Source organism: Monodelphis domestica, chromosome 3, assembly GCF_027887165.1.
Source record: "Monodelphis domestica isolate mMonDom1 chromosome 3, mMonDom1.pri, whole genome shotgun sequence".
NCBI lineage: Eukaryota > Metazoa > Chordata > Mammalia > Didelphimorphia > Didelphidae > Monodelphis > Monodelphis domestica.
The window spans coordinates 107,238,509-107,266,423 of NC_077229.1; the positions used below are offsets into that span (position 1 = coordinate 107,238,509).

A 27,915-nucleotide genomic window follows, 5' to 3' on the forward strand; every position below is an offset into this window, starting at 1 on the left:
AAAGAACTTCCTAAGAAAAAATCCCCAGGGCCTGATGGATTCACCTGTGAATTCTATCAAACATTCAGAGAACAGTTAATCCCAATACTACACAAACTATTTGACATAATAAGCAAAGAGGGAGTTCTATCAAACTCCTTTTACGACACAAACATGGTACTGATTCCAAAACCAGGCAGGTCAAAAACAGAGAAAGAAAACTATAGGCCAATCTCCCTAATGAATATAGATGCAAAAATCTTAAATAGGATACTAGCAAAAAGACTCCAGCAAGTGATCAGAAGGATCATTCACCATGATCAAGTAGGATTCATACCAGGGATGCAGGGCTGGTTCAACATTAGGAAAACCATCCACATAATTGACCACATCAACAAGCAAACTAGCAAGAACCACATGATTATCTCAATAGATGCAGAAAAAGCCTTTGATAAAATACAACACCCATTCCTATTAAAAACACTAGAAAGCATAGGAATAGAAGGGTCATTCCTAAAAATAATAAACAGTATATATCTAAAACCAACAGCTAATATCATCTGCAATGGGGATAAACTAGATGCATTCCCAATAAGATCAGGAGTGAAACAAGGATGCCCATTATCACCTCTACTATTTGACATTGTACTAGAAACACTAGCAGTAGCAATTAGAGAAGATAAAGGAATTGAAGGCATCAAAATAGGCAAGGAGGAGACCAAGTTATCACTCTTTGCGGATGACATGATGGTCTACTTAAAGAATCCTAGAGATTCAACCAAAAAGCTAATTGAAATAATCAACAACTTTAGCAAAGTTGCAGGATACAAAATAAACCCACATAAGTCATCAGCTTTTCTATATATCTCCAACACAGCTCAGCAGCAAGAACTAGAAAGAGAAATCCCATTCAAAATCACCTTAGACAAAATAAAATACCTAGGAATCTATCTCCCAAGACAAACACAGGAACTATATGAACACAACTACAAAACACTCGCCACACAACTAAAACTAGACTTGAACAAATGGAAAAACATTAACTGCTCATGGATAGGACGAGCCAATATAATAAAAATGACCATCCTACCCAAACTTATTTATCTATTTAGTGCCATACCCATTGAACTACCAAAATACTTCTTCACTGATTTAGAAAAAACTATAACAAAGTTCATTTGGAAAAACAAAAGATCAAGGATATCCAGGGAAATAATGAAAAAAAACACACATGATGGGGGCCTTGCAGTCCCTGACCTAAAACTATATTACAAAGCAGCAGTCATCAAAACAATTTGGTACTGGCTAAGAAACAGAAAGGAAGATCAGTGGAATAGACTGGGGGAAAGCGACCTCAGCAAGACAGTATACGATAAACCCAAAGATCCCAGCTTTTGGGACAAAAATCCACTATTCGATAAAAACTGCTGGGAAAATTGGAAGACAGTGTGGGAGAGACTAGGAATAGATCAACACCTCACACCCTACACCAAGATAAATTCAAAATGGGTGAGTGACTTAAACATAAAGAAGGAAACCATAAGTAAATTGGGTAAACATAGAATAGTATACATGTCAGACCTTTGGGAGGGGAAAGGCTTTAAAACCAAGCAAGATATAGAAAGAATCACAAAATGTAAAATAAATAATTTTGACTACATCAAACTAAAAAGCTTTTGTACAAACAAAACCAATATAACTAAAATCAGAAGGGAAACAACAAATTGGGAAAAAATCTTCATAGAAACCTCTGACAAAGGTTTAATTACTCATATTTATAATGAGCTAAATCAATTGTACAAAAAATCAAGCCATTCTCCAATTGATAAATGGGCAAGGGAACTGGATAGGCAGTTCTCAGATAAAGAAATCAAAACTATTAATAAGCACATGAAGAAGTGTTCTACATCTCTTATAATCAGAGAGATGCAAATCAAAACAACTCTGAGGTATCACCTCACACCTAGCAGATTGGCTAACATAACAGCAAAGGAAAGTAATGAATGCTGGAGGGGATGTGGCAAAGTAGGGACATTAATTCATTGCTGGTGGAGCTGTGAAATGATCCAACCATTCTGGAGGGCAATTTGGAACTATGCCCAAAGGGCGACAAAAGAATATCTACCCTTTGACCCAGCCATAGCACTGCTGGGTCTGTACCCCAAAGAGATAATGGACACAAAGACTTGTACAAAAATATTCATAGCTGCGCTCTTTGTGGTGGCCCAAAACTGGAAAACGAGGGGATGCCCATCAATTGGGGAATGGCTGAACAAACTGTGGTATATGTTGGTGATGGAGTACTATTGTGCTAAAAGGAATAATAAAGTGGAGAAGTTCCATGGAGACTGGAACAACCTCCAGGAAGTGATGCAGAGCGAGAGGAGCAGAACCAGGAGAACATTGTACACAGAGACTAATACACTGTGGTATAATCGAACGTAATGGACTTCTCCATTAGTGGCGGTGTAATGTCCCTGAACAACTTGCAGGGATCCAGGAGAAAAAAACACCATTCATAAGGAAAGGATAAACTATGGGAGTGGAAACGCCGAGAAAAAGCAACTGCCTGAATACAGAGGTTGAGGGGACATGACAGAGGATGGACTCTAAATGAACACTCTAATGCAAATACTATCAACAAAGCAATGGGTTCAAATCAAGAAAACATCTAATGCCCAGTGGACTTACGCGTTGGCTATGGGGGGTGGGGGGGGGGGAGGAAAAGAAAATTATCTATGTCTTTAACGAATAATGCTTGGAAATGATCTAATAAAATATATTTAAAAAAAAAAGAAATACATTTTTATTGATGTCTTTGCTTTTACAATATCCAGATTTCCTTTATACCCCTTCCTCTCTTTCGTTCAGTCATTTTAGTTATCTGACCCTTCCTGACCCCATTTGGGTGTCCTTAGCAATGATATTGGAGTGGTTTGCTGTTTTCTTTTCCAGCTCATTTTACAGATGAAGAAACTGAGGCAAACAGGGTTAAGTGACTTGCCCAGGGTTGCACGGCTAGTAATTGTATGAGGATGAATTTGAACTCAGGAAGAGGAGTCTTTCTGACTCCAGGCCCAGTCCTTCATATGCCACCTAACTTTCCTTGTTTCAGAGGGACATCCTTTTAACAAAGAATTTTTATTTAAAAAAAAAAGTTTCAAAAACAACAAATGCGGAAGAAATCTGACATATGCAATGCAATGTTTTCCATGAAGAAGTAATCTTTCTGCCCAAACTTTCCTCTCTTCTAAACTTCCATATAATTGTGGATAACACCCAGGCTAGCAACTTTGGTGTCATCCTTGACTCTCATCTATCAAACAACATTGTCATTTCTCCTTTCTAAGCAGATCTTTGATACCTCTTTTCTCCACTATCAGCTACCACCATGATACAGGTTTTGTTTTGTTTTGTTTTTTTAATCACTTCCATTGCTGTTCAGTCATTTTTCAGTTATGTCAGACCCCTTTTGCAGTTTTTTTTTGTAAAGATACTGGAGTATTTTGTCATTTTCTTCTTTAGCTCATTTTACAGATGAGAAAACTGAAGCAAACAGGCCCAGGGTTTTACTGCTAGACAATGTTTGATTGTAAGCTTCTTAAGGGCAAGGACAATCTCTCTCTCTTTTTTTTTTTAGTAGTTGTGATGCCCAGTGTCTAGTTTTTTTTTTAACCACTCTTCTGCCTTATAACTTATATTTAGTAGTGATTCTAAGATAGAAGGGAAGAGTTTAAAAAAAAACAACAACAATCTAAAGTACATTTAAACTATTCATGGATTTCTTTTTCATAAGCTCTAAGATAGATTGGCCCCCAGAAGGTTCCTATCATTTCTTCTCAAGCAACTAGTTCCTTCCTGTTTTGGGGAGAATCAAGTCCAGAATTGAATTTTCCATTGTTGGTTTCTCCACATTTTGAAGGATGGAATTATTTTTAAGGTAAGCCAGAAAATTATTATTATCTGATCTGACTTTGTTAGAGAACTTAAGCAGATATTTAGATAACTGAAGTTTCTATTCACCAGTATATCATACTCCTGTACCAATTTTCTGATCTATTGGTCCCTTAACTCCTCTGTTTGTTGAAGAGAGCAAGGGATTCTAAAGGATAGAGGTGAATATTAGGAAGAGCATTTCAGGACTGGTACAAAGACTCAAAGATGGAAAAAGGGAATGCTGTATAAGGTTTAACTTAAAGACCAATACAGATGGATAGTAAAGTATGTGGAGGGAGTAATGGATAAGAAAATGGGAAGGGGTATAGCTAGTTCAATGGATAGAAAGCCAGTCCTAAATATAAGGAGTCTGGGTTCAAATGTGACCTCAGATCCTTCCTAGCTATGTGACCAAAGGCAAGTCACTTGACCTTAATTGCCTAGTACCTACCACTCTTCTGCCTTGGAACCAATTCTTAGTATTGGTTCTAAGACTGAAGGTCAGAGTTAAAAAAGGAAGAAAGAAAGAAAGAAAGAAAGAAAGAAAGAAAGAAAGAAAGAAAGAAAGAAAGAAAGAAAGAAAGAAAGAAAGGAAGGAAGGAAGGAAGGAAGGAAGGAAGGAAGGAAGGAAGGAAGGAAGGAAGAAAGAAAGAAAGAGAGAAAGAAAGAAAGAAAGGAAGGAAGGAAGGAAGAAAGAAAGAAAGAAAGAAAGAAAGAAAGAAAGAAAGAAAGAAAGAAAGAAAGAAAGAAAGAAAGAAAGAAAGAAAGAAAGAAAGAAAGAAAGAAAGAAAGAAAGAAAGAAAGAAAGGAAGGAAGGAAGGAAGAAAGAAAGAAAGAAAGAAAGAAAGAAAGAAAGAAAGAAAGAAAGAAAGAAAGAAAGAAAGAAAAAAGAAAGAAAAAAGAAAGAAAAAAGAAAGAAAAAAGAAAGAAAAAAGAAAGAAAGAAAGAAAGAAAGAAAGAAAGAAAGAAAGAAAGAAAGAAAAGAAAGAAAGAAAAGAAAACTGGAAGGAAAGTATTTATATTTGATCCTATAACTAATAGAGGCAGCAGAGTTTATGGCCTTAGAGGGACTAAGGTAGGAGGAAAGACACAATAGGTTGTGTGATAGGTTGTCTATTATAAAGTTAGGGAGAGAGATGAGAAGGTATGTAGGTTTTGTGTCTACAAAGATCCGTCTAGATGTGGCTCAAAGGGAGGCATAGACATCTCTAGAGACTTCTCTACTCACCTTCCTCCAAAAGAGGTTGATTTATTCTAGGGAGCAAACAGGAATTTGGGGCCAGAGGCTGGTCACTCTGTTTTTCTCAGAGAGAGGAGTATTGGAGTAGAATTATGTATATTGAGCAGCTAAGTGGCTCAGTGAATAGAAAAGCCAAGCCTGGAGTCTGGATGACCTGGTTTCAAATTCGGCCTCAGAATCTTCCTAGATGTGTGATCCTGGGCAAGTCACTTAAACCCAATTGCCTAGCCCTTACAGCTTTTCTGCCCTAGAAAAGCTAAGTAGTATTAATTCCAAGACAAAAAGTGAGAGTTATGCATTTGTATGTATACATAGCTAGTCAAGGGGAAATATTATTTAAATTTAAACTGTGCTCCTGATCATTTTTCCCTAGGCTACCATTCTTTAATTACTTTAAAGGGGAAGATTACTTTAAAGGGGAAGGAGTACCCCAAGCTATATAGTCAAGCTTGATTTCCTTTCCACCAAATTTCAGTTCTGTAAAGAACAAATGAAACAAATAGCATATAAACCCATTTATTTAAGCTGATGGCAAACAAAGGTCAGAATAGGTATACAGATCAGAGTACATCTAGAGTTGTTTTCTTTTTTTTCCCTTCATGGACCTCTCCTGAAAGAGAATTGGGAATTGCTTATCTTCTCTTTTAAAGTTTGAAGCCAGAAGTCTATCATTCTTATCAAATCCACTCCTCATGTAAGTATGGAGCACTGAGTAATCAATCTCTATTAATAAAAAAATGCCTTATGTAAATGGACTTGAAGTCTCAGATCATCTATAATTTATAGACAACCTCTGAAGTATGGCCAAGTTTCCTGAATCTATACAAACAATATTATTGTACAATGCTAAAACAGAATTTTGCAAACTCTAAAGTTTGTTATTGAGCATCTTATCATCTAGGTTAGGTGGAGTGATTGATTTACATTTGTAGGCCATAAACATGAAAAGGTAGATTAGGAGAGAGAGTGAATATTAATTAGCTTATCTGTGGCAAGGGTTCCTTTGGCAGGAAGAGCCACCTCTTAATTGTCAAGTCTTGAAGCATTTTGTTAAGTGCCTACTAAGGACCAGGGACTGTGTTAAGTGCTGGGGATATAAAGAAAGGTAAAAAATAGTCCTACTCTCAAAACAGATCACAGTCTAATGGAAGGAGATAGTCTGGGATAATGTCAGGAGATGAGAAGGGGAGAAGAGGGAGTTCCAGGTGAATGGCCTCATTTTTTCACTAATGAATGTATCAGTGGAGGTCCTTAGCTGAGAGTGGAAAAGGGTAGATGGTGCTTTAGAAGGTTTGAAGAGAAAAGAGAAGGTTTAGAAGAGCCACTGTGATGAGTTGGATAGAGAATCAATAGGGATGCATATAGGAATTGCCTGGCTGTAGTGAATGCCCAATTGAGATGAGATAATCTGTTTATACAAGAATTGGGTCACCTTCTTTATTTATTATGTGCCAAGTGATCAATAATAAAGCCCAGGAGAGGGCCCTTTTTAAAATTTGGGAGCTGAATGGCAGAGAAGTGATGACTCCTAGCTGTTTCTACTTCAAATTTCTTTCTTCTCCTCCCATCTTTTCTTTCCTACCTCCCCCCTCTTCTTCTTCTTTCATTTTTCCATCTCCCCTTATGCTTTTCTCCCTCCCCTCCTCTTCCTTTTCCCCCCTTATCCCTCCTTTCTCTCCCTCCCTCTTCTCCCTTCTCTCCTGTTGCCGTCCTCTTTTCCCACCTTCCCTTTTCTCCTCCTCCTTTCCCCTCCTCCTCCTGTTTCCCTCCTTCTCTTCTCTCCCCTTTCAGTCCCTCTGCTCCTCCCTCTCTTCGTCTCCCCTCTTTCCTTCTCTCTTCTCTCCCTTCTCCTCCCCTCCCCTTTCCTCTATCCTTCCCCTCCTCCTCTCACTCCCCACCTCCCAGACCACAGAGAGCAGCGAGATGCTCAGTCCTCCGGATTTCCTAGAGCGTTCCCGGAAGTAGCCTGAAGGGGGGACCAGCTGCAGCGGCTCGGTTGGGGAGGGGAGGCGGGGTCGAGAGGGTGTGGGGTCCACTTCCGTCCGGGGGCGCGGCTCGGGCTCGGGGCCTGAGGAGACTGGGTATAGTGTGTGCCTTCCTCTGGGTGCCCCGTTTCCCCCTCAAGCAATTTCGGTTCCGTGTGTCGGAGCCCCACCCTCGGGTCTGCGGGTCCCGGGGCGTCTGTGCTCCGGCCTCTGTCCCGGGGGGTCCCGCGGGGCCGGGGCCGGGGCTGCCCGAGGATCCTACGCGGAGCCTCGCTGGTGAGCGACCGCCGGTGAGTCGCACAGGGGTTCGGGGCCCTTGCGCACCGCCGGCGGGGAGAGGGGGCACGGAGGTCTGGAGGGTGGGATGGGGAGGGGGCGCCCTGTGTGGCTCATCTCCTCTAACCTCTTCCCATCTGTCTTTGGAACATAAATCTCCTCCCCATAAAGGCCGATCTAATTGTGTCTCCCTGCCCCGACCCCTCCATATCTTTGAGGTACCCCTCCTTCAAACTCCCCCCCCTTCCCCTGCGAGGACCCCCATCTCTCTCTCTCCTCTCCCCTTCTCTCTGTCTCACTACCCGCCTCCCTCCCGTTTCTTTCTCTGTACGTACATACAGACACATACACGTATATTTGACTCTTGAGTTTCAAATCCCAGACAAGAGCTGTGCTTTGGTGTCCCTTTTGCCCCCCTGTAAAAGCTCCTCTATGACCCTGTGTCATCGAGGCAGCTCCCTTTACTCCTCATACTCAGGTGCAAGGGCTCTAAACCTTTTTTGTGTCACGGACCCCCCCCCCCCCCCCCCGACTGTGGACCCCTTCTCATAAGATTTTTACATATATAAAATTAAACATGTAGGATCACAAAAGAAACTTAATTCTATTACAATACAGTTTATCAAACTTAGAGAAATCAAGTTCAGGACCTCTGCTCTAGTCACTCCTTCTCATACTACCTTTCCTTTCCCATCCATTTTTTATGGGATAACGGTCCCCTTGGCCCTGGTTTCACAATTTAAATGAATTATCCCTTATGATAATGCCAATGATTATGTGCCTAGTCCTACAAAGAAAAACTAAGAGACTAACTTTAATTACAGAGTTGTACTCTAGAGGTAATCATCTGACTCCTCCATCATAGAAAAAATAATAGAATTTTGACTTCTTTTTCTGACATAACTGAAGTAAGTCTTAGTTTTATGTCTTTAAAGCCCTAGTGTCAAATTCAAATAGAAATTAATCTCTGCTGGTCTCATATTAACTTAGAAAATCAAAGATTATCACAAAATACAAATTTTATATTGTGTTTTTATTTATTTTGTTAAACATTTCCCAATTACATTTTAACTTGATTTGAGCCACAATCCAGTAGCCCTGAGTTTGATACTTGTCTTTTTTTTTTTTAAATCCTTACCTTCAGTCTTAGAATCAATACTGTCTATTGGTTCTAAGGCAGAAGAGTGGTAAGAGCTAGGCAATAGGGGTCAAGTGACTTGCCCAGGGTCACATAACTAGGAAGTGTCTGAGGTCAAATTTGAACCTAAGACCTCAGGTTTCTGGGTCTGGCTATCAATCCATTAAACCACCCAGCTGCCCCCTGTCTTTTTTTTTTTTTTAAACCCTAACTTTATGTCTTAGTAATGATTCCAAGGCAGAAGAGCAGTAAGGACTAAGCAGTTGGGATTAAGTGATTTGCCCAGTGTTACATAGCTAAGAAGGGTCCTCCCAACTCCAGACTTGGCACTCTTATACACTGAGCCATCTAGCTGTCCTGACACCTCTGTTTTAAAGAACTTTTACATAATACCAGTTGCTACCCCCAAAGTACAATATTTCTTTTCTCTATGTTGAAATAAGATTTTTTTTCTCAATAGTACCTCCCCCAAACAAATAAAACTTAAAATGACCATATCTTCCTTATTAAGCCCTCCTTCCAGAAATCTTCTCTGGTTACTTTCTCTTTTCTGAACTACTAAGAGCTTATTTTTCCCAAACTAGTATTTTATTGTTTTGTTATTTTTAGTATAGTTTTGAGTAAAGTTATATATCCCCAACCATATTAAAAACTTCTTTTTTATCCTCTCCAGGGCCTTTCACAGGGCTGGTTCTGCAGCATGTTTCAGCAAAAATTTGTTGGTTGTTTTTGTAACACTTGGTACTTTTGAAAAATATCTTTGCTAGAGCAGTGATTTTTCTGAAGCCTGGTATCTTATAATTCACTTACTTGCCACTTACACTTGTATCATTCTTAACCAGAGATAAAACCTAAAACCTGGAGGAAAAAAAGGACTGAACATTGAGAATAATAACTGTAACAAAACCCAGAGACTTGAACCCATAGGAGAAATGTGATGTCACTAGATCATCCCTGAAACCACTGGGTACATACTACTGGAATCAAGCAAGATAAAACTCTGAAAACATAACATTTTCTAACTGGAAGAAGCTTTTGATTACCTAGCCTAATGCCCTCATTTTGCAAATCAGACTGAGATCCAGAGACCATAATTGACCCAGAATCATGTAGCCAACTAGTGATACATCAAGAATTACAGATCTCTTCTCCTGATTTCCACAGATTGAATGGTGCTTTCTTCTGATGTGTCAGTTGAAATGCAGTACCACAGTGGGAAGAGCACTGAGCTTAGAATCAGAAGGCTTAGATTCAGACCTGTGTCTGTGATCTTGAACAATATACTAAATCCCTCTGAGCCTTAGTTTCCTTATTTGTAAAACAAGTATAATAATACTATTTACCTCCTATTGTAAGGAAACCATATTGCAAATTTAAAACGTCATAAAAAATTATAGAGGTTTAAATGTGCTTTCTGCTATACCATAGCTGCATCTTAAATTGGTTAATTTCAGAATTGAGAGCTATTGTACTATATTACAGAACAGTCAGTTTAACAGCTGCTTTCTAAGCACAACTGTGTGCAGAGCATTATGTTTAAGGCACGAGATTTAAATGAACAATCTAGGGAGCGGCTGGGTAGCTCAGTGGATTGAGAGCCAGGCCTAGAGAGGGAGGTCCTAGGTTCAAATCTGGCCTCAGACACTTCCCAGCTGTGTGACCCTGGGCAAGTCACTTGACCCCCATTGCCTAGCCCTTACCACTCTTCTGCCTTGGAGCCAATACACAGTATTGACTCCAAGATGGAAGGTAAGGGTTTAAAAATTTTTTTAAAAAAATGAACATATTATCTGCCTTCAAAAATAGTGCATATCAAACATCTACAAATAAATATAATAAGTAGGATGTCCTTAGGATAAAGGAGAAATATAAGCATAGTGATCTAAGAATGGTTGAAGAGAGAGATCACTTTCGGTTTGGGGATCAGGTCAAACCACATGGAGGAAGAACTTGAAAGTAGAGAAAGATTTTAGCAGATAGAGATCAAGAAGGAGGTTGTGATGATTCAGTTTTTTTTCCTACTGCACTACAGCTGTATTTTTAATCAGATTACAGAGTCATAGAATCTCCAAGATTATCCAATCCAACTTGAGTGTGTGAGTCTGTAACATCTCTGATAAATAGTCATCTCGCCTCGGCTTGAAGATACCTGGTATTGGATAATTCTTGTTGATTTAATATTGGATGGCCTTCCTGAAAACATGAAGGCAGGAGAGGGCATGCTGAGCTTGGGGAACATTGAATGTTACATAGCACCTTTGAAGGAAGAGTATAATACTCATGATGATGTCATAGAATCTTAGGGTTAGGAATTGCCTTAGAGGCCATCTAGTTTAATCTATGCCTAAAGATTAGTCACTTTTAAAATATCCTTAACATGTGGCTCTGGTCAAAGCCCTCTAGTGTGTTAGAACCCACTTTTGGGTGTCTGCAATTGTTAGGTATTCTCTTCTAGCTAACCTAAATCTACCTCTGTAACTTTCCCCCTTTGGTCCCAGTATTGGCCTTTGGGGAGAAGCAGAACAGGCCCAACCTGCCTTCCATATGACTCTTCAGATATTGAAGAGGTTATTTGTCTCCACCAAGTTATCTTTTCTTCAGGTAAATATCCCCATGTGGAATAGGATCTTAGAGTCAGCTAGAAGAAACCTTAGAGGCTATCTAACAATCTTATTTTATGAAGGGGGAAACTGAAGACAGAAGAGGTTATATGACTTGTCCAAGGTCATATATGCAGATCTGAGATTTGAACTGAATACACTATACATCACTGATCACAAGACCCATTGTCAACCTGGCTGCCCTCTGTATTGTGTCTAGCTTGTAAATGGGCATTTTAAAATGAACTACTCAAACAGAGCACAGTACTCTCAGGGAAGAATACACACACAGCTGGACTATGATAGCCATAGTTTTTGGAAAGAGAACCTCTTTTTAATGTAGCCTAAGATCACAATAGCTATTTTTGGCTATCATGTATCAGACTGTTGGCCTAATATCAAGTTTACAGTCCACTAAAACCCTTGGATCCTTTTCAGATGTCCCACTGTCTAGCCATGCCTCTCTCCTCTATACTTGAGAAAGTTGGCGTTTTGAACCCCAGAATAAGGTTTTACATGTATTGCTGTCAAGATCTTTCATGCTAACTCTCTCTGGGAGACTGGAGTCAGGTCGTTTGGAGGATCCTAAATTATTTTCTTTCCATTCTATTTAAGCAGAGGAGTGACAATAATATACTTTGGTAATATTTTATCAGTTTTATGAATGATTATTTAGAGAGGAAAGAGACTGAATATTATGGTAATAGTTTAGGTGAGAAGTGATAAACAGGGCAAGTAATGTTCAAAATGATGTAATTACATTCAATAAACATTAAATTCCAAACACATTCAATAAACATTAAACATAAAAAAAAATAAACTTTCTGTGCTCAATCAATAAACATTTATCAGGTTCCTACTATGTGCTGGGCACTGTGCTAAGTACTGGGCATGCAAAAAGAGACAAGACAGTCCCAGCCTTCAAGGAGTTTACGATTCAATGGCATTATACTATGCAAGAGGCTGTGTTCGCTATGCTGGAGATACAAAAAGGACAAAGTAATTCCTGTAGACAAGGAATTGGTATTCTACTAATGAGTTAAAACATTATATGAACTAATTAAAGGTGTGATTGAGAAGGCTGAGACATAAAAATAGGGTGTTAGATCACTTCTCACTACAGGAATTAGGGAAGAATTTTTAGAAGAAGTCGCCTCAGAATTGAGTCTTGAATTTAAAAAAATATTTCAGCAGACGTAATTTTGGGGAAAAATGTCTTTGACATGACATTCCCTCTCACATTAGCAACGTGACTTTGGGCATATTATTTCAACTCTGAAATTTCAGTTCCTTCCTTGTTATATGGAAATAAGATCTGCCCTATCTCATGGGATTTTGATGAGAATAAAATATGATCATGTATGTGAATGTACTTAGTCATTGTAAGGTGCTATATACACATTAGTAGTTGTTATTTCATAGGCTAGTTGAATAGAGAAGTCTTAGTATGTGAAGCTCCTTCAGGGTGTCAGGTGACAGTATATGGTCAAATACTCAGCTCTGAGACAGCTTGAGGAGGAAGCAATTGAGGTAGGCTAGTCTGGTCAGAGATGGCTTCATGGGCCTTTATCAAGGCCTTAAAATTGGTATGATTTTCTCCTTGGTGCTACTTTAAAGGTATTTCATTCCTCACTGTTAAGGTGATTTGTGTTTTTGAGGTGACCGTGGAGTAAGTGGGGAGCCCTGCAGGGTCTTTGCCAAGATAATTTCAGGAAGAGTGTAGTGCAGTAATCAACCCCCTATGATAGGCCTATGTGCATATGAAGTGCTTGTCAACAGTTACTAAATTGTATGAAGTCCTTTATCTAGAAGATCAAGTTGATCATACCAAAGATTAGCAGTGAAAACAAATAGCATTTTGGGAAGGTGAGAAGTCTATGCTTAGATGATACACCATTCCTCCTGTTCCCATTCACTTTATATCCTCACAGTTATTTCCTATAGGAGCTAATACCCAAATGCAATTTAGAACCCTGTGCCACTTGGGTTTTGATTCTTCAGGGAGGCAGTCTAGTATTTGAGGATAAAAACAAACAGTATGCTGGACTGAGGAGTCAGGAATCCTGAGTTCTTGTTCCAGCTCTGCCACTTTCTGTGACATTTTGGGAACCTCAACTTCTCGGGACCTCAGTTTCCTTCTCTGCAAAATAAGGAGGCTAGGTTAGATGATCTTTAAGGTCTTTTCCACTGAGATTGCTTTGTGATGATGAACAACCATGAACCAAATTGTTCAATTTGTAGAGACCCTGCTATAGATAGACTTAATTCTCCTTCATTTTGATGTTCTTTAGTTTGTCCCATTTCTTGCAGACTGCATTGGTTACCCATTGGAGCTGTGATCATTGGTCTTTCAACCTATTCTTTTCAGGTGATCTGTGCTAATTTGATAAAATTTGATGGGGTGAGTGTGCATAATAATGATAAAGCTGACATTTCTAAATAATCACAGCCAGTCAAAGAATTTTATAAACCACCTCATTGATCCATACAATATCCCTGTTCGATAACTAGTGCAAGTGTTATTACCTTTACAGATGAGGAAACTGAGATTTAGGGAAGTTGTGAATTGTCCTAGGTCTTAAATAACTCCATTTCCCTTACATGGCTAGTGAGTGGCAAACTGGAAATAGAACCCAGGTCTTCTGACTTCAGTTCCAGTGTTCACATATTCTGGACAGACTTTCCATAACATTTTTTTCTTTTTTTTCCCTCCCCTCTGCTTTCCAGTTCATAACGTTCTGTGCTTGTAAAACAGCATTGTGGATACTGGAGAAAGCCACCCACAACTTAGACAGTAAAACCTTGATTAACCAGAACTCAGCTAACCGCTATTTTTGTGAGGGTGGAAGGAAGCTGCAGGCGGAAGGCAGGGAGAGCCGTCCCACCCACCACCAAGAAGCCTTGAAGTTCAAAGCAAAGCTCTGTGATTGGTTGCTTCATCAGCTAAGAAGATTTACCTTCCCAAGTCAGAGAAGCTCTGAAAAGTGGTCTGAGAACTGAACAAGTTGCTAAAAAAGTGTTATTTCTGTGAGCACCCAAGTGCAGAAGACGGGGAGAAGCTGAGGCAAACGGGGTAGGGTTGTGGGCAGTGGGAGAAGGAAGAAAAACGTGGTGGGAAATGGGAATGGGGCCAAGGAAGGAAGGGAAGACCAAATACTGGTGAAGTGGAGAGGTAGCCAGGAACACTGAGAGAAGGGGTGTGGTGGGAGCTGTGAGAGGAAAATTAAAAGGAAGGAGAGGAAACCTCAAGCAAACTGAGAGAAGGGGGCAGTGAGGTAAAAGAAGTCAGATCAGTACTGAGCAGAAGTGTAGCATACACCTGTATTCCTCTTTAAGTCACAGTGTGCATAAGCCATCCAATCTCATGGCTTCCAAACAGCCTATAGTGAAGAACAAAGGAGAGAAGCGTAAGAGAGTCGTGCTGACCCTAAAGGAGAAAATTGATATCTGTACCCGTCTTGAAAAGGGTGAAAACAGGAAAGCTTTGATGCAAGAATACAATGTTGGCATGTCTACCTTATATGATATCAAGGCCCACAAGGGACAGCTGCTGCGTTTTTTTGCTAACTCAGATTCTAACAAAGCGCTTGAACATCGCCGCACCCTACACACTCCTAAGCTAGAGCATCTAGATCGGGTTTTGTATGAGTGGTTCTTGGTGAAACGGTCAGAAGGCGTCCCTGTCTCGGGCCCGATGCTCATTGAGAAGGCTAAAGACTTTTATGAGCAGATGCAGTTGACTGAGCCATGTGTATTTTCTGGAGGATGGCTTTGGAGGTTTAAGGCTCGGCACGGCATCAAAAAGCTAGATGTTTCCAACGAAAGACAGTCAGCCGACCACCAGGCTGCAGAGCAGTTTTGTGGGTTTTTCCGAAGTTTAATTGCAGAGCATGGTTTGTCCCCCGAGCAGTTTTACAATGCTGATGAAACTGGTCTATTTTGGCGTTGCTTGCCAAATTCAACTCCTGAAGGGGCTAGTGCCTCAAGTTTGAAGCAGACCAAGGATAGATTGACTGTCCTCATGTGTGCTAATGCTGCAGGCTCCCACAAAATCAAACCTTTGGTGATTGGAAAGTGTAATGGTCCCAGGACTTTCAAAGGGATTCAGCATTTACCTGTTGCTTACAAGGCACAAGGTAATGCATGGATGGACAAAGAGATCTTTTCTGATTGGTTTCATCATATTTTTGTACCTTCAGTGAAAGATCACTTTAGAAATATAGGCTTACCTGATGACAGCAAAGCTATTCTTCTGCTAGACAATTCTCGAGCCCACCCTCAAGAAGCAGAGTTAGTTTCTGATAACATTTTTACCATCTTCTTGCCTGCCAGTGTTACCTCGCTGATTCAGCCTATGGACCAGGGCATTAGAAGAGATTTCATGAGAAATTTCATCAATCCTCCAGTCACTGTACAAGACCTTCAGACTCGTTACAACATAAGTGATGCCATTTTTAATGTTGCTTGTGCCTGGAATTCTGTTACTAGTGAAATACTAAGACGAGCATGGAGAAAATTGTGGCCTAGTGTTATGTTTGCAGAAGTGTCCTCTGATGAGGAAGAATTTGACCGCTTTAGAGTAAGGCCTCCAAATAACACACTCGTGCAGATTCTTGAAATGGTGAAGGATCCTCCTTCACCCCCAGTCAACAAACTGAATAAAAATGAGGGAAACAAGTGGGCTGATGCTGACCAAGAAGGTGAAGTGTCACAGGGTGTTAGTGACACAGAAATAGTAGAAACTGTTTGGAATCCTGACAATGGAACTGATTCTGAAAAAGATAGTGATGGAGAAGATTTTAGGGAAGGAGAGAAAACATCTTGGGAAAAAGCTGCTTCATCCTTTGATTCAATTATTAGTTTTGCAGAAAAGCAGCCCTGTTTTACAAATCAGGAGATTATGCAGTTGCATATGCTGCATGCTATTTTTATGCGACAAAGGCAAATGGCAAATAAACAAACTGAGATCAGGGATATAGTCAAGACAGAAAATCCCAGGGGATATCCTGGAGTTTGCACTGATTCAGCCCAATCACCTATACCGTCTACATCTACAGCACTGTATAGTGATAACTGATACTCATTTTGGTGTCCCTGAAGCCCTATGAATGGACACAGTTATATCCAGCAGGCTATATTTTTACTTAGGAAAAAAAAATCAAAAGGACTAAGACATTTTAGAGAGATTTTTCCACAGGGGTTAGTTAAAACCAAAGGTTGCTCATTGAATTTGGAAATTCATTTAATCACAACAATCCAAACTCCCTGTGAATTCCGGTTAATCGAGATTTTACTCTAACATCCTTTATGTAGTGTGAGGAACCCCCTAAAGGATGTCATCCAAACCAAAAGGCTTGTCCATTGTAGCACATAACTGAGTGTAGTACAAGCCTATATTTTATATTTCAGAAAGCACTACACATACAGAATTTGTACAATAGAAACAGGATCCAGAGAGATTTTAATTTGTGTAGAGGGAAAAGTGTAAGATGTTCAAATTATCACACAATAGTGTCTACAGACTTTTTCCTAGTGGGGATTAAATGAGACTTAGGGGCTTGTTGCTTTTCTAGATTTCTACCAAAGAAGGGCTTGGAAGGTCTGACTTTGAAAGGTTTATTGGATAGCAGAAATCCTTCAAACTAAAGCGAGATTCTTTGAATGAGTCTATGGAGGGCTTTGGGGCCATCACATTTCCCCTGGAAATAAAAACGATAGTCCATTTCAGTTTTTGAGGTAATTGTTCTATGAAATCAGAACCAATAACATTTCCAATTTAATATAATTACATTCCAGTAGAAAGAAAAATTGTTCTGTGACTTTAGGAAAGTCAGTCTCTACCCTCACTCCAAATACCTGTTATCCCTCTTAGTAAAATTGGGAATTAGATGACATCTAAAGTCCTATTTCTAGCATTCCTTGATTCTTTGGAAATACATTTTTGGCAATTCATATCTGAAACTAGGCACTGGCAGCAAGGTACAGCCACTTTGAATGTTAAAATGATTTTTTCCTAAGAATATTAGAAGTGTCATCCTAAATTAGACTGCTCCTCTGCAGTCCAGCCCCACATGGGGACAATGATGGGCATTTCGAGGATGTTTGCCTTCTATTAGGTGATTTGGGTCAAGTTGCTTACTTTTTCTGGGGTGTTTCCTTACCTCTAAAAGGTGAGGTTTGGATGAGGCAGTCTTGAAGTGCTCTTCTGTCTTTAACTGTGTATAATTAATATGTTAATTTTAGGGGTGTAGTTTATGTACTCCAGTCTTCTATATCACATTCCTAGGAATCTCAGTTGATTCTATTTTTGGATTTTGATAATATCCCAATATCCAAACTAAGACTTAGGAAATTTCTTCAGTTTTTGTTCTATGTGAGTTGCTGAATTTCCATGCCAAGTTGTTGAGATATATAGTGATTATTTGGACTTTTCTTTGGAGCCTTAGACATTCTTATCTCAGTGTTAAAAAGTCTAGCTGCTTTTTTCCCTTTGTTTTTTAGGCCATTTTGTGGAAAGATTTAATATTTCCCCCCATTTATACCATGTTAATCTTTGATTTATAGCCATGAACCATATGTATCCCTTCTTAAGACCTCCCTTCCATCTTATCAGTATTTCTTGGAAAACACATTGAATGCTTATATTTTTCCATTCTTTTTTTTTTTTCATTTTTGGCTCTCCAACTACTTTTAACTTTGGGTTAATGTTGTGGCAATGGAATCAGCACATACTTTTCATTCCAGAGTTTCCTATCCTTTCCACCTAGAGGTATTTAAGACCTGGTGGATAGAATTTTGTCCATAGCCTGTTTATAACTATTTTTACATGTTTCTTGCTTTAAATGGAATAATCCTATAAATTACAAATGCATTGTGTATATTTCTTGCTTTATATGCATGTATATAGATTATGCAATATCTCAAATAGCTTTTAAAAAAAAAAAAGCCTTTTCATTATTTCTACATAAGGTCAAATCGACTTTGTGTCCTTATTACTCCCAGGTCACTTGCTGTTGAGTCCCACTGTGTCTTTGAGGTGATGTTTGTGTATTCATGTATTTTTGTGCTGTTTCTGTGCTCTTTTCACTGTTGACCCTTCTACAAAAGACTGTTAGGATCACATCTGCCTGAAGGATGTGAGAGTGATTTAAAGACACTGCTTTCCTCTTTCTCTCCTTATTGCTTGTGACTGAGAAGGGCAGTGCATTCAAAAGACCCCTTCCCTGAAGCAGTTACCTCTGCTCAAACCTCAAAGTCTTTAAAAAGGAAAAAAACAGCTTTGTAATTGCTATGTGAAGATCTTGACCAGCAGAAGGACTTAGGATGAGTGCTGCCTTAATTAGATACAGATACTGAGTTCCTGAATTTCCCCTGGAGGTGTTCAAACTCCTAGTAAAATGCTTTGCTGTGCTTATTGAACTGAACGGAATGCAAGGCCCATTGCTGTCAGGGATATGGGTAGGGGAGATTCTTTTATAGATGATCCCTCTGACTCAGATTCTGTGATTCTGTGAGTTCCTGTTTTGGTCTTACATTGTTTCCTGTGTGTGAGTCCTGTCTCCAACCAGATTGTAAGCTCTTGGTGAGCAGGAATTATGTCATATATTTCAGCACCTGTCACAGTTGCCATGGGCTGAACATTTAGTCAATGATCAATAAATACTTGGCTGATTGAGGGGGGGTGTCTCCCAGAGGCTCTCATCTTGATAGCCCACTGCTACATTTCAGAAGGATGGTGGGAAGGCTGCATTTTATAGTAAGTTTAATAAACATAATATTTTCATTCAGTTATGGGCACCCTTGTGATGAAATACCGGGATATGATGGCAAGTGATCCTTCCTTTTGCCATTGGTGACTTATAGTACTGTCACCCAAAAGCTTTTTCCTTTTGGACTGAATGTAGGATTGCCATTGCCTGTTCTTCCTTACCCTTCCTTGATTGAAGGGCCCCAGCAGCTTTATTCTTAGGCAAGCTGATGATAGTGCACAAACTACTGTGATATGAGGATGCCTAGGGTACAGATGATGAGCAGATTATACCGTAGTTTTTTTGCCCAATTTAGGAAGTTATAGGCTACTCACAAGTTTAGCTTCTCCTAGCCCTGGCTTTTCTCTCCTCAGTTCCCTGAAAAGCCAGGTTTTCTTTTTGTACTTTTCACAGATGTGTTCTCTATGTCTCAGAAAGCTTACCTGGCCACTGAGGAAATGAGATCTTTACTATCTGGTTGGTCAATCCAGACCTCTTGATGGCCTCAAAGTGATAATACTTTCCAGTTCCCTCACAAGTCTTCTTTTGGGGGAAAATACCCAGTTTCTTATCCTTAATCCAATTTCCCTGCTTATCCATTCACTGACACTTTCTGTGACTCCTTTTGATGCTGGTAGCTCATTGCTCTGGTTTTACCTCTGTTGACCAAGAGCATGCTTAGATAGCTTATTTTTCACCTGCCTAGGGAGGCAATGTGATGTGAAAAAATAATATTAGGAGCCTGGTGACCTGGGTTCTAGTCTCAGCTTGTGCCTATTTTTAAATTTTGTGACATCAGTCATTTTCCCATGTAGGGGTTGGAGAGATTAGAGGACTTTTCCACCTATAGTATTCTAATGGTTTCTCATAGCCTATCTCCTGACTTTCTTGAGTCTTAGTTACTGAGTTCTAGAAATTCTAGAAGTTTTCATTTGTGACTGAAGTGTGCTCTTCCCTTCACATTTAGCCTTTTAATGCTTTCTACAGCTATCCAATCAGTATAAATAAAGCAACGTTTCCAAGTATGTAAAATGGATGAGCTGATTTGGAAGATTGATCACCAGCTTACTAACTTCTGTTCCATGATTAAGATGAGTGATGGCGGTAAGAGGTCACTGATAAAGGCCTCATAACTCAAAAATGACCCAACCAAAACTTTTCTAAACAGATTTATTTGGGTTAATATGGCATGCCTTACTTCCCTGAAGGTAGGACCTTTTACATTCACATCTTTATGTGAATTGCTTTGCTTAAAATCTGGATTAGGGTAGTGAAAAAATGCTTTCTTGAAAAGGGCCACATATGTATGTGGAATGTCAGTATAGCAGCTTACCATAGAGCCAAAAGTAGTTTCCTGAAACCTGGTGAATTGATTATAAGGTAGCTTCTGTAAGTTGGATTAGAGATAGAAAGGATAATTTCCAATCCCTTCATTTTATGGGTTATTAACAGGTTCAGAGCAAAGGAAATGACTTGTCCAAGGTTACAATTAATGGTGAATATGGACAAGAATGTTGTCTTTACTTATTAATTCAGTGTTCTTTCTACTAGTCCACTGAGTGATGCCTTCTAGTTTTACTTGAGCTTCTAGTGTAGCATGCTATCCTCTGCCTTGAAAGCAAATGGGGAATGGGACACTTATAAAAGTCATGGGATTAATAGGATTATTAGATATTTGGATAGCAAGAGTATGAATCAGGGATGTGACATTGGTTGTATGGTGTAAGGTAACTCTGGGATCTGATGTTAGCCCTGAATCAAAACAGACAAACTATTCCCTCCTGTATTTAAATTTTCCTTGTCAGAAAAGTGGAAACTAGAAGAAACATTAGAAGATTGTATAGTTCAAATCACCCTTTGCAGCTGAATAAATTTAGGTTTAGAGAAGGACATACTCCTAATGAGTGATACACCTAAGGTCTTCTGACTCAAGTTTAGTTCTCTTGCCAGTAGTATATGGGTCTCTAGTTTCCCTTCCAGCTTAACATTTGTATTATTCTAAAATAGATTTCAAATTGGTAATTAGAAGAAACTGGAAACTGACAAAAAAGTGACCTCAAAGCAAAACATCTGTTTTCCCTAGGAATGGTTTATAGCTGTTACTGTAGATATGTATAAATCCTTTGATAAAATATTCCACCTACCTTTTCCATCTCTGGGGAATAATATTACCCACTTCAAAAAAGTAGTGAAATCCGTTCCCCCTAAATTTGCTTCCTGTAAGGATACACACTCTTTGAGATTCTCTGAAATGTGGTGACTTACTCTTACATATACCCTTATCTAGTTTGTGGGTTTTGATCAGGTTTTAGGATTTTGTCTTTCCATACTAAAGAGTTTTAATTGACCCCTTTAGTCTATAAACAGCAGCCTTTCCTTTGATCCCTTTGTCCTTTTAGTTACCTTATCTGTATCTTCAGCTCCATTTTATCAGAAAACAAATGAACATGTGCAAGGTAGCTTGGTTTCTGGGTTTTTACAAGAGAAAAGAAAGATAGAATAACCATTCTTGTAGATCTAACAACTAAAGGCACAGTTCATTGCAAGAGCACTAGATTAAAGGAAATCGGGGTTCTAATCCTACCTTTGTTATGGACTCAGGCAAGCTGCTTACACTTTTATGAATTTCACTTTTTTTCATCTGTTAAGTGAGGGAATTTAACATGGAAGACTAGCTTTGATAGTCTGTAATAAACTCACATACTTAGAAATTTATCTGCCTACTTTGGTGTTTCACTACTCAGAGAAACTTAGTATCTAATAGTAACCTTGGAAATTAGATGGTATATTCTGTCTCAATTGTTTATAAAATGATTGGGTAGTCCACCACCTGTCCCTGGAAGGCTTCATAGATTGTTCCTCCCAAAGGAATGAGCTGCCTTTCAAAGTGTGAAAGAGCTGTGATTCAGTGGGAAAAAACTTCATTTTCAGTCAAAAGACTTAGCTTTGAGTCTCAGTTGTCACTAGATATGTGACTATTTTTTAACAGCCTTAGTTTCCTCATTTTAAGAATGGGAATGATAGTGCACTAATCTCAGGATTGATGATAAGGATCAAATTCAATACATACAAAGGACTATATAAATAGTAGGTATTATAAGACAGTAATGTATCCATGATAGAGCAGCCTCCCTTCTCTTCCCTCTTATGCTAATTCAGTTTTAAAAATTAAGAAAAAAAGAAATTCAGTTTGTTTACCAGTTCAGAAATCTGAGATTAATAAGCTCAGATTTATTCTAGCAGAAATGAGATGTCTTTGTTGGAGTAGTTTGGGTCACTACTATGACCCTGCTCTTTTTTATAGTCTTATGAAATTTTTGATCCAAAGTAAATTTTACTAGTTTATTGTTGGAAATTCTTTCCAGGACCTTGTCATATAGATAGAACCTGTGTTTGTAATCCCCCACTTCTCAGGCTCAGCAGATATTGATACTATACTGATTTGTTCTCTGGCATAGAGTTTCCTGGTTTCTCCTTTGGGGCACAGTTTTATAGAACCAAGTCCTTTGCAGACACTGTGATACTATGTTCTCTTGACTCATTGGGTTAGTAGTACACTAAGGTATTTTTCCTTCAATGCTGCTATCTCACTGGATGCTCCCTCATCTTTGCATGCAGTTGCTTTTGAACCCCAAACCAGACTTTATTGTTCCCTTTCTAAATTTTATCTTGTTAGTTTTGATTCCTTTAAAACATCTGGATGGAAGCTATCTGAGGCTCATAATTTATCTACCCACAGATCAAGTACCTCCAAAATTAACTTCAACAGACAGTTGAATAGGAATCCTTAGGTTCTATAACAGAGAATTCACATCACCAGAGGAGTCTGGCCAGAGCAGAGAGAGACTACCACAAGATCTCATGCTCAGGGAACCAGTGCTGTTTTTTGTATATCTGCCCATTTCCCTGTCTGCCCCTCCTCAGATTGGCCCTTACTCTATCTTTCATCTTCATTGAAATTTCCTTTAAAAATTACCTTGGACTTCCTTGCTATAATGTTTTTTTTTTCCATTGCAAATGTCCTGAATGTCGTTAATGTTTTCACTGTGTTCATAAACAACAGATCTTGTTGATTCATTATTGATTCATTTCAGTGCGTTTTACCAATCTCTTAATATTTTTGGAAGAACTCGCAGGATCTTTGTTAAATACGATTTGGCCTGCTTATTTCATGTGCTTTGATGAAAGTAGTCTCCATACCATTGAAGTTACTGATTCTCAAAGTAAGTAATACAACTTCAGGTAACAGGGATTTAAGAAGTTACGTAGCCTAACCTCTGTCTTAGTGTGAATCTCTCTGACTGCCCTGTGTGACAGGGAACCTACTACTTCATGAGGCAGCCTTTTCCTTTGTAGGCTAGCTCTCTGATTATTGAAAGGTGCATATGTTGAATCAAAATCTGCTTCCTTTTAGCCTTCCATTGATGAGTTCTGTCTTCCAGGGCTATACAGAATCAACTGCCACTTATTCCTATACATTCTAAAGGTAGTCTAACTAAAGCATAGTACAATACGACTGTAACCCCTCTAACTCTGGATGCTGTTGAACCTAATTATTGTAGCCTAAAATCAAATTAGTTCTTTTTTTGGTTCTGATTCCTGTTGATCCTGCAACTCATTAATCAGACTTCCTTCCTTTCCTCCTTCCTTCCCCATTCTGGGTCATCTTCAAATGAACTGTCCCATATCTCCTGCATCTTGTACTTTCACAGCTGATTTCTTTGAATATATAAATGCAGAATTTTACTTTCATCATTATTTTATCTCGTTAGGTTTAGCCTGGCCAGACAATCCTCTTATATGATTTGAGATGGCTTTTGGTTCGTAATTCTGTTGTCCAGGTTAGTGGTGTCAAACTCAAATAGAAACAAGGGGTGCTAAAACATACATAAAAATCTCTGTAGGCTACATATTGACTTAGAAAACCATATATTTAAATTATGCTCCATTACATTTTCATTTATTTTGCTAAACATTTAAATCAAATTTGGACTGGGCAATTAAACATTTAGGATCTATTATGTCAACTCTTCTTGATAGGATCTGTGATCATAGATTTAAAACTAAAACGGACTTGAAAACCAGCCAAGTACAACTCAACTTACAGATAAGGAAATTAAGGCTCAGAAATGTTAGGAGCTACATTCCCTTGGCCATATAACTACAAATGCCTGATGTCTCCAGCCCTGACCTTTTTATTCTTCTCTTCCTAAATAGTAAATTTTACATTTACATTTACATGCCAGGACTCAAACCCCAAGTCTTATTTCCATCTTCTCTCCCCCAGCCTGTGAAAAGATGAGGACCAGGGGAGTCAAGCAAGAGCAAAGGGAGTCTGCTACAAGTCCTCAAGCTTAGAGAACTAGTGCTTTTTTTGTATGTCATCTGCCCATTTCCCTGTCTGTCCTTCTTCAGACTCTGTCCATCTTCATCAAAATTTTCTTTGATAGGACCTTGGACGTTTCTACTAATCCTGTCTTTTTTATTACAAGGGCCCTAGATATCTTTAATTCCCACCTTCTCTGCCCTTCTCACCTACCCTCTTCCATTTTTGGAAATTCCTAATTTCCTTTAAGGCCCAGCTCAGGTACCATCTGCTTCTTGGGCCTTCCCTACTCCCATATCCCTAAGTAAGGATTATATTCTCCTGGCATTCCTCATTTAATTTACCAACACCTCTCCTTTATGTCTACCTCATGTTACTTTTTTCTTGTTTATATGTATTTTCCTTATATTATGGGATTATGATCTTGAGCAAGATTGGTGTCATGTCAATCTTTGACATATCTGTGCATCCCTAATGACAAGTGGATGATGCTAGAAAAGTAAACGCCTTCTACAAAATGACTCAAATTGATCTTTCCATCTTAAACTATTGTTCCCCTACATTAACCTTTTGCTCTATCCAGACTGCCCTATTTCTACCCCCATATACATTCCAGGCCCATTTGTTTGTGCTGGCTCCTTCTCTCAGATCTTAACCTCCCAAGATAACCCTTCTTTGACCACTTCACTCCACAGTGATTTGTCCCTCCTCAGAACACTTATGTGACATTTTTACCTTACCTTCTATTGTGAATTAACATTTTTCTTTCTTAACTAGATTGTAAGCTCAAGGTCATGAATTGTGCTCCTTGTATTCTACACAGTGCCTATCTCAGGGCCTTATAATAGTAGGGCTCAATATATCTTTGACTGATTTATGCAACTTTCTCTTGAGAGGCAACTTGGGTAGGCAGAAAGCTCTGGTTTTGTATTCAGAAGACCTAAATTCAGCTCTCAGTAACCAACACTGTGTGACTGGTTAAGTCTCTTAAGTTTTCCTTGCTTTTGTCATCTATAAAGTGGAAAAAATATATTTTATTACCTCTTACAGAGTTGCTATGAAATAAATTCTTTAAACGTCTATAAGTGAAGTTATACTAAGTATTATTTCTGACTCGAAGGACAAGTTCATCCTATTCTGGAAAGTCAATCCCTTTCCCCTATGCCCTATCATTTCTTGAAAGTTTCCAACTCTTTCATCTTCTCTCTCCTCACTGGCCCATTAGATTGAGAAGTCATTACAGTGTAATCTAGCCTAGATCCCTTCATTCTTTGAGGCACACCATGACTTCATTTGCTCTCTACCAGCAGACTTCTTTTGCCTCTTCAGTATTTTTGCCCTCATCAGCTGCTCTCTGAGGGCATAGTTGATGGCTTTTCTGACCAAATTTGGCTAGCTCTTCAGTATCTTTTTGGAACTTTCTACACCCTCCAGTACTGAAGGCAAGATCTTGTTTTTGGTTAAAGGCCAATGGAAGACTTACAGAACAAAGTCAATTCAATAAGATCTTCAAATAAGAAAGCTCTGGGGTGGTTTGAAAGTAAGAATAGGGTACTCATAAAAGGAATTATCAATGTATCGATACATTAGTTTAATCCAGCAAACTTTTTATTGAGTACCTCTCCATGTAGGCAATATAGCCCTTTTGTCTAGCATTTGGTTTTTGAAGCAGTTCAAATAGGTTCCTGTATTTACTTTTTGTAAAACTAACACCATATACAGTATTGTTCTAGGGTGACTACTAGTTAAAATTATTCCTACCACAGTCAGGGAGGCAAGGCAACTGAGCTATAAGAGTAGGAATTGGAAGAAGCATACTATTTTCTTCTTTTCAAAGACTAGCTATAGATAACGTATAAAGACAGGGAATATCTGGACCTCTGGGCTGGCATTCCCTAAACTACACTGAGGACAAGAGAACTAGAGAATAAACCAGTGAGGCTGCTTTGTGGCAAAGCATTATAACTAGTTGCCTGAGTGATTTTCCTTCTGTGTCTATGTGCTCCTATGTTGTGTGTTCTTGGGGAAAGTTTCATGCATTGGGCTGTATACACAAAGCTGCCTGAAGTCTTAGACATAGTGTACACTTAGACTTTCAGGCATAAAATCATTGACAGTTGTGGCCTTGGCAGCACCTTTTGGGTTCTTATTTCCTGGAAGTACCTATGTTACAACTGGCACTGTGGTAGACTGGAGTCACAAAATCTTGATAGATTAATGCTGTGGTTCCATACATAGAGGGCAGATAAGGCATTTCTCTGGTACAGGAGACTCCATAAGTACAGGTCCACTGGATTAAGGGGGTGACTATTTTCCCCTTGACATTCTTCCATGGTTGTCTTAAACACATGATTATCTGATATTAAGCAAATGTGTTATACAAAAATCTAAACTCATAGAAACAGATACACTAAGGCACAGTTAGCTGCATTACTAAAATATTCCTTGCTTGGTGAAAGAATTTATCTACCGTGATAATCCTATAAATAACAAGCCCCCTGGATAGTTTCAGAATATGACTTAGATTTATAGAAATTCAATCTATTTCTAGCTTTTCAGAACTATGTATTACAGAAAACATTGTATTTTCCTCATATTCTCTGTGCATGGGTATTGTCCATTTCAAGGCTTTCTGAAAATTTTGAACTAATCAGTATCCTACAGTGGTGATTGAAATGAATTCTTGGGACAGCTTGGTGGCTGAACCTGGATTTTTGAAAAGAAGTGGGGTTTCCATGAGCCAACAGGAGCATGAAATTGGGTCAGCCTTGCTGTAATTGGAAGGAGTCACTCTATCCCTAGCATTGGAACTGTGGGTGTTGACCAACATCCTAAAGAGGATTGGACTTTGGTGATGGATGGATTATACTTGGATAGTCATCAGTGGACTCTGCTGGACTTTGTGATTTATTTCTCAGAGGTTCAGAGAGTAGTGTGGAGAATACATGAAGTTGTAGTGCTTGTCTGGAGTCAACTGCTTGGGTATGAATGATCTCATCTCTCCAACTGATAGAGAAAAATGGTTATCTCTGTATCTTACTCATTTATTAGACTGTGAGCTCCTTGAGGGCAGGAATCATTTCATGTAAACATAGCTGCCCCAGTGCCAAGTGCAGTAGATCCTTAATAAATGCTTTTTGAATGAATTTATGGAATGGAAGAGATTTGTCATTTTAATTTGATTATGCTTAGGTTTTTTTTTTTATTCAGCATAGTTTGTTTTCCATCATTGCTTCCTAGTATTTAGTGTTTGCTCAACACTTCCATCATCAGTAGCCATGAGGCTAAATTAGGAAGGAGAGGTAAAAAGGAAAGTGGGCGTATAATTGGATGGAATATTAGAATGCTTCCAACTTTCAGAAACCAAGTTTGCCTTCATTTTTCAGGACATGAAATTTTGCTCATTCTTATAATTTCAGAGCGCTTGTTACCTGATTCTCCTGGATCTTTGGGGCCACTTTTTGTCTTGCTTTGGCTGGTTCCCAGTAAGAAGCCTTGGAGAGTGGATTGATGATATTAGTTTATGAGAAGACCTAGGCCTCTAAAGGAATGAAGAGAGGAACCAGAAACATGAGATGGCAGCCAATAACCAAGAATTATTTCTCACACATGGGACAAAGATGAATCATTTGCTAGAACTTTCCAAACCCAGTTAAGGGAAGGATATTTGTCATGTAGGACAAATAG

The 27,915-nt window shown here is 39.0% G+C and overlaps 2 protein-coding genes across 2 annotated transcripts in view; both read left to right on the plus strand.

The window, feature by feature from the left end:
- The first annotated feature begins 7,178 nt into the window (after nucleotides 1-7,178).
- LOC103099053 (zinc finger protein 135-like) overlaps nucleotides 7,179-27,915 on the plus strand; it is a 36,030-nt gene continuing 15,293 nt past the window's right edge. The window contains exon 1 of the mRNA XM_056820746.1: nucleotides 7,179-7,430. The gene's annotated coding sequence lies outside the window, so the exon portion shown is untranslated. The remainder of the gene's footprint in view (nucleotides 7,431-27,915) is intronic.
- JRK (Jrk helix-turn-helix protein) lies at nucleotides 7,284-27,374 on the plus strand. The gene is made up of 2 exons (XM_016431928.2): nucleotides 7,284-7,416; nucleotides 13,882-27,374. Exon 2 carries the CDS (start codon nucleotides 14,519-14,521, stop codon nucleotides 16,229-16,231), a length of 1,713 nt encoding a protein of 570 aa, XP_016287414.1. The 5' UTR covers nucleotides 7,284-7,416; nucleotides 13,882-14,518; the 3' UTR covers nucleotides 16,232-27,374.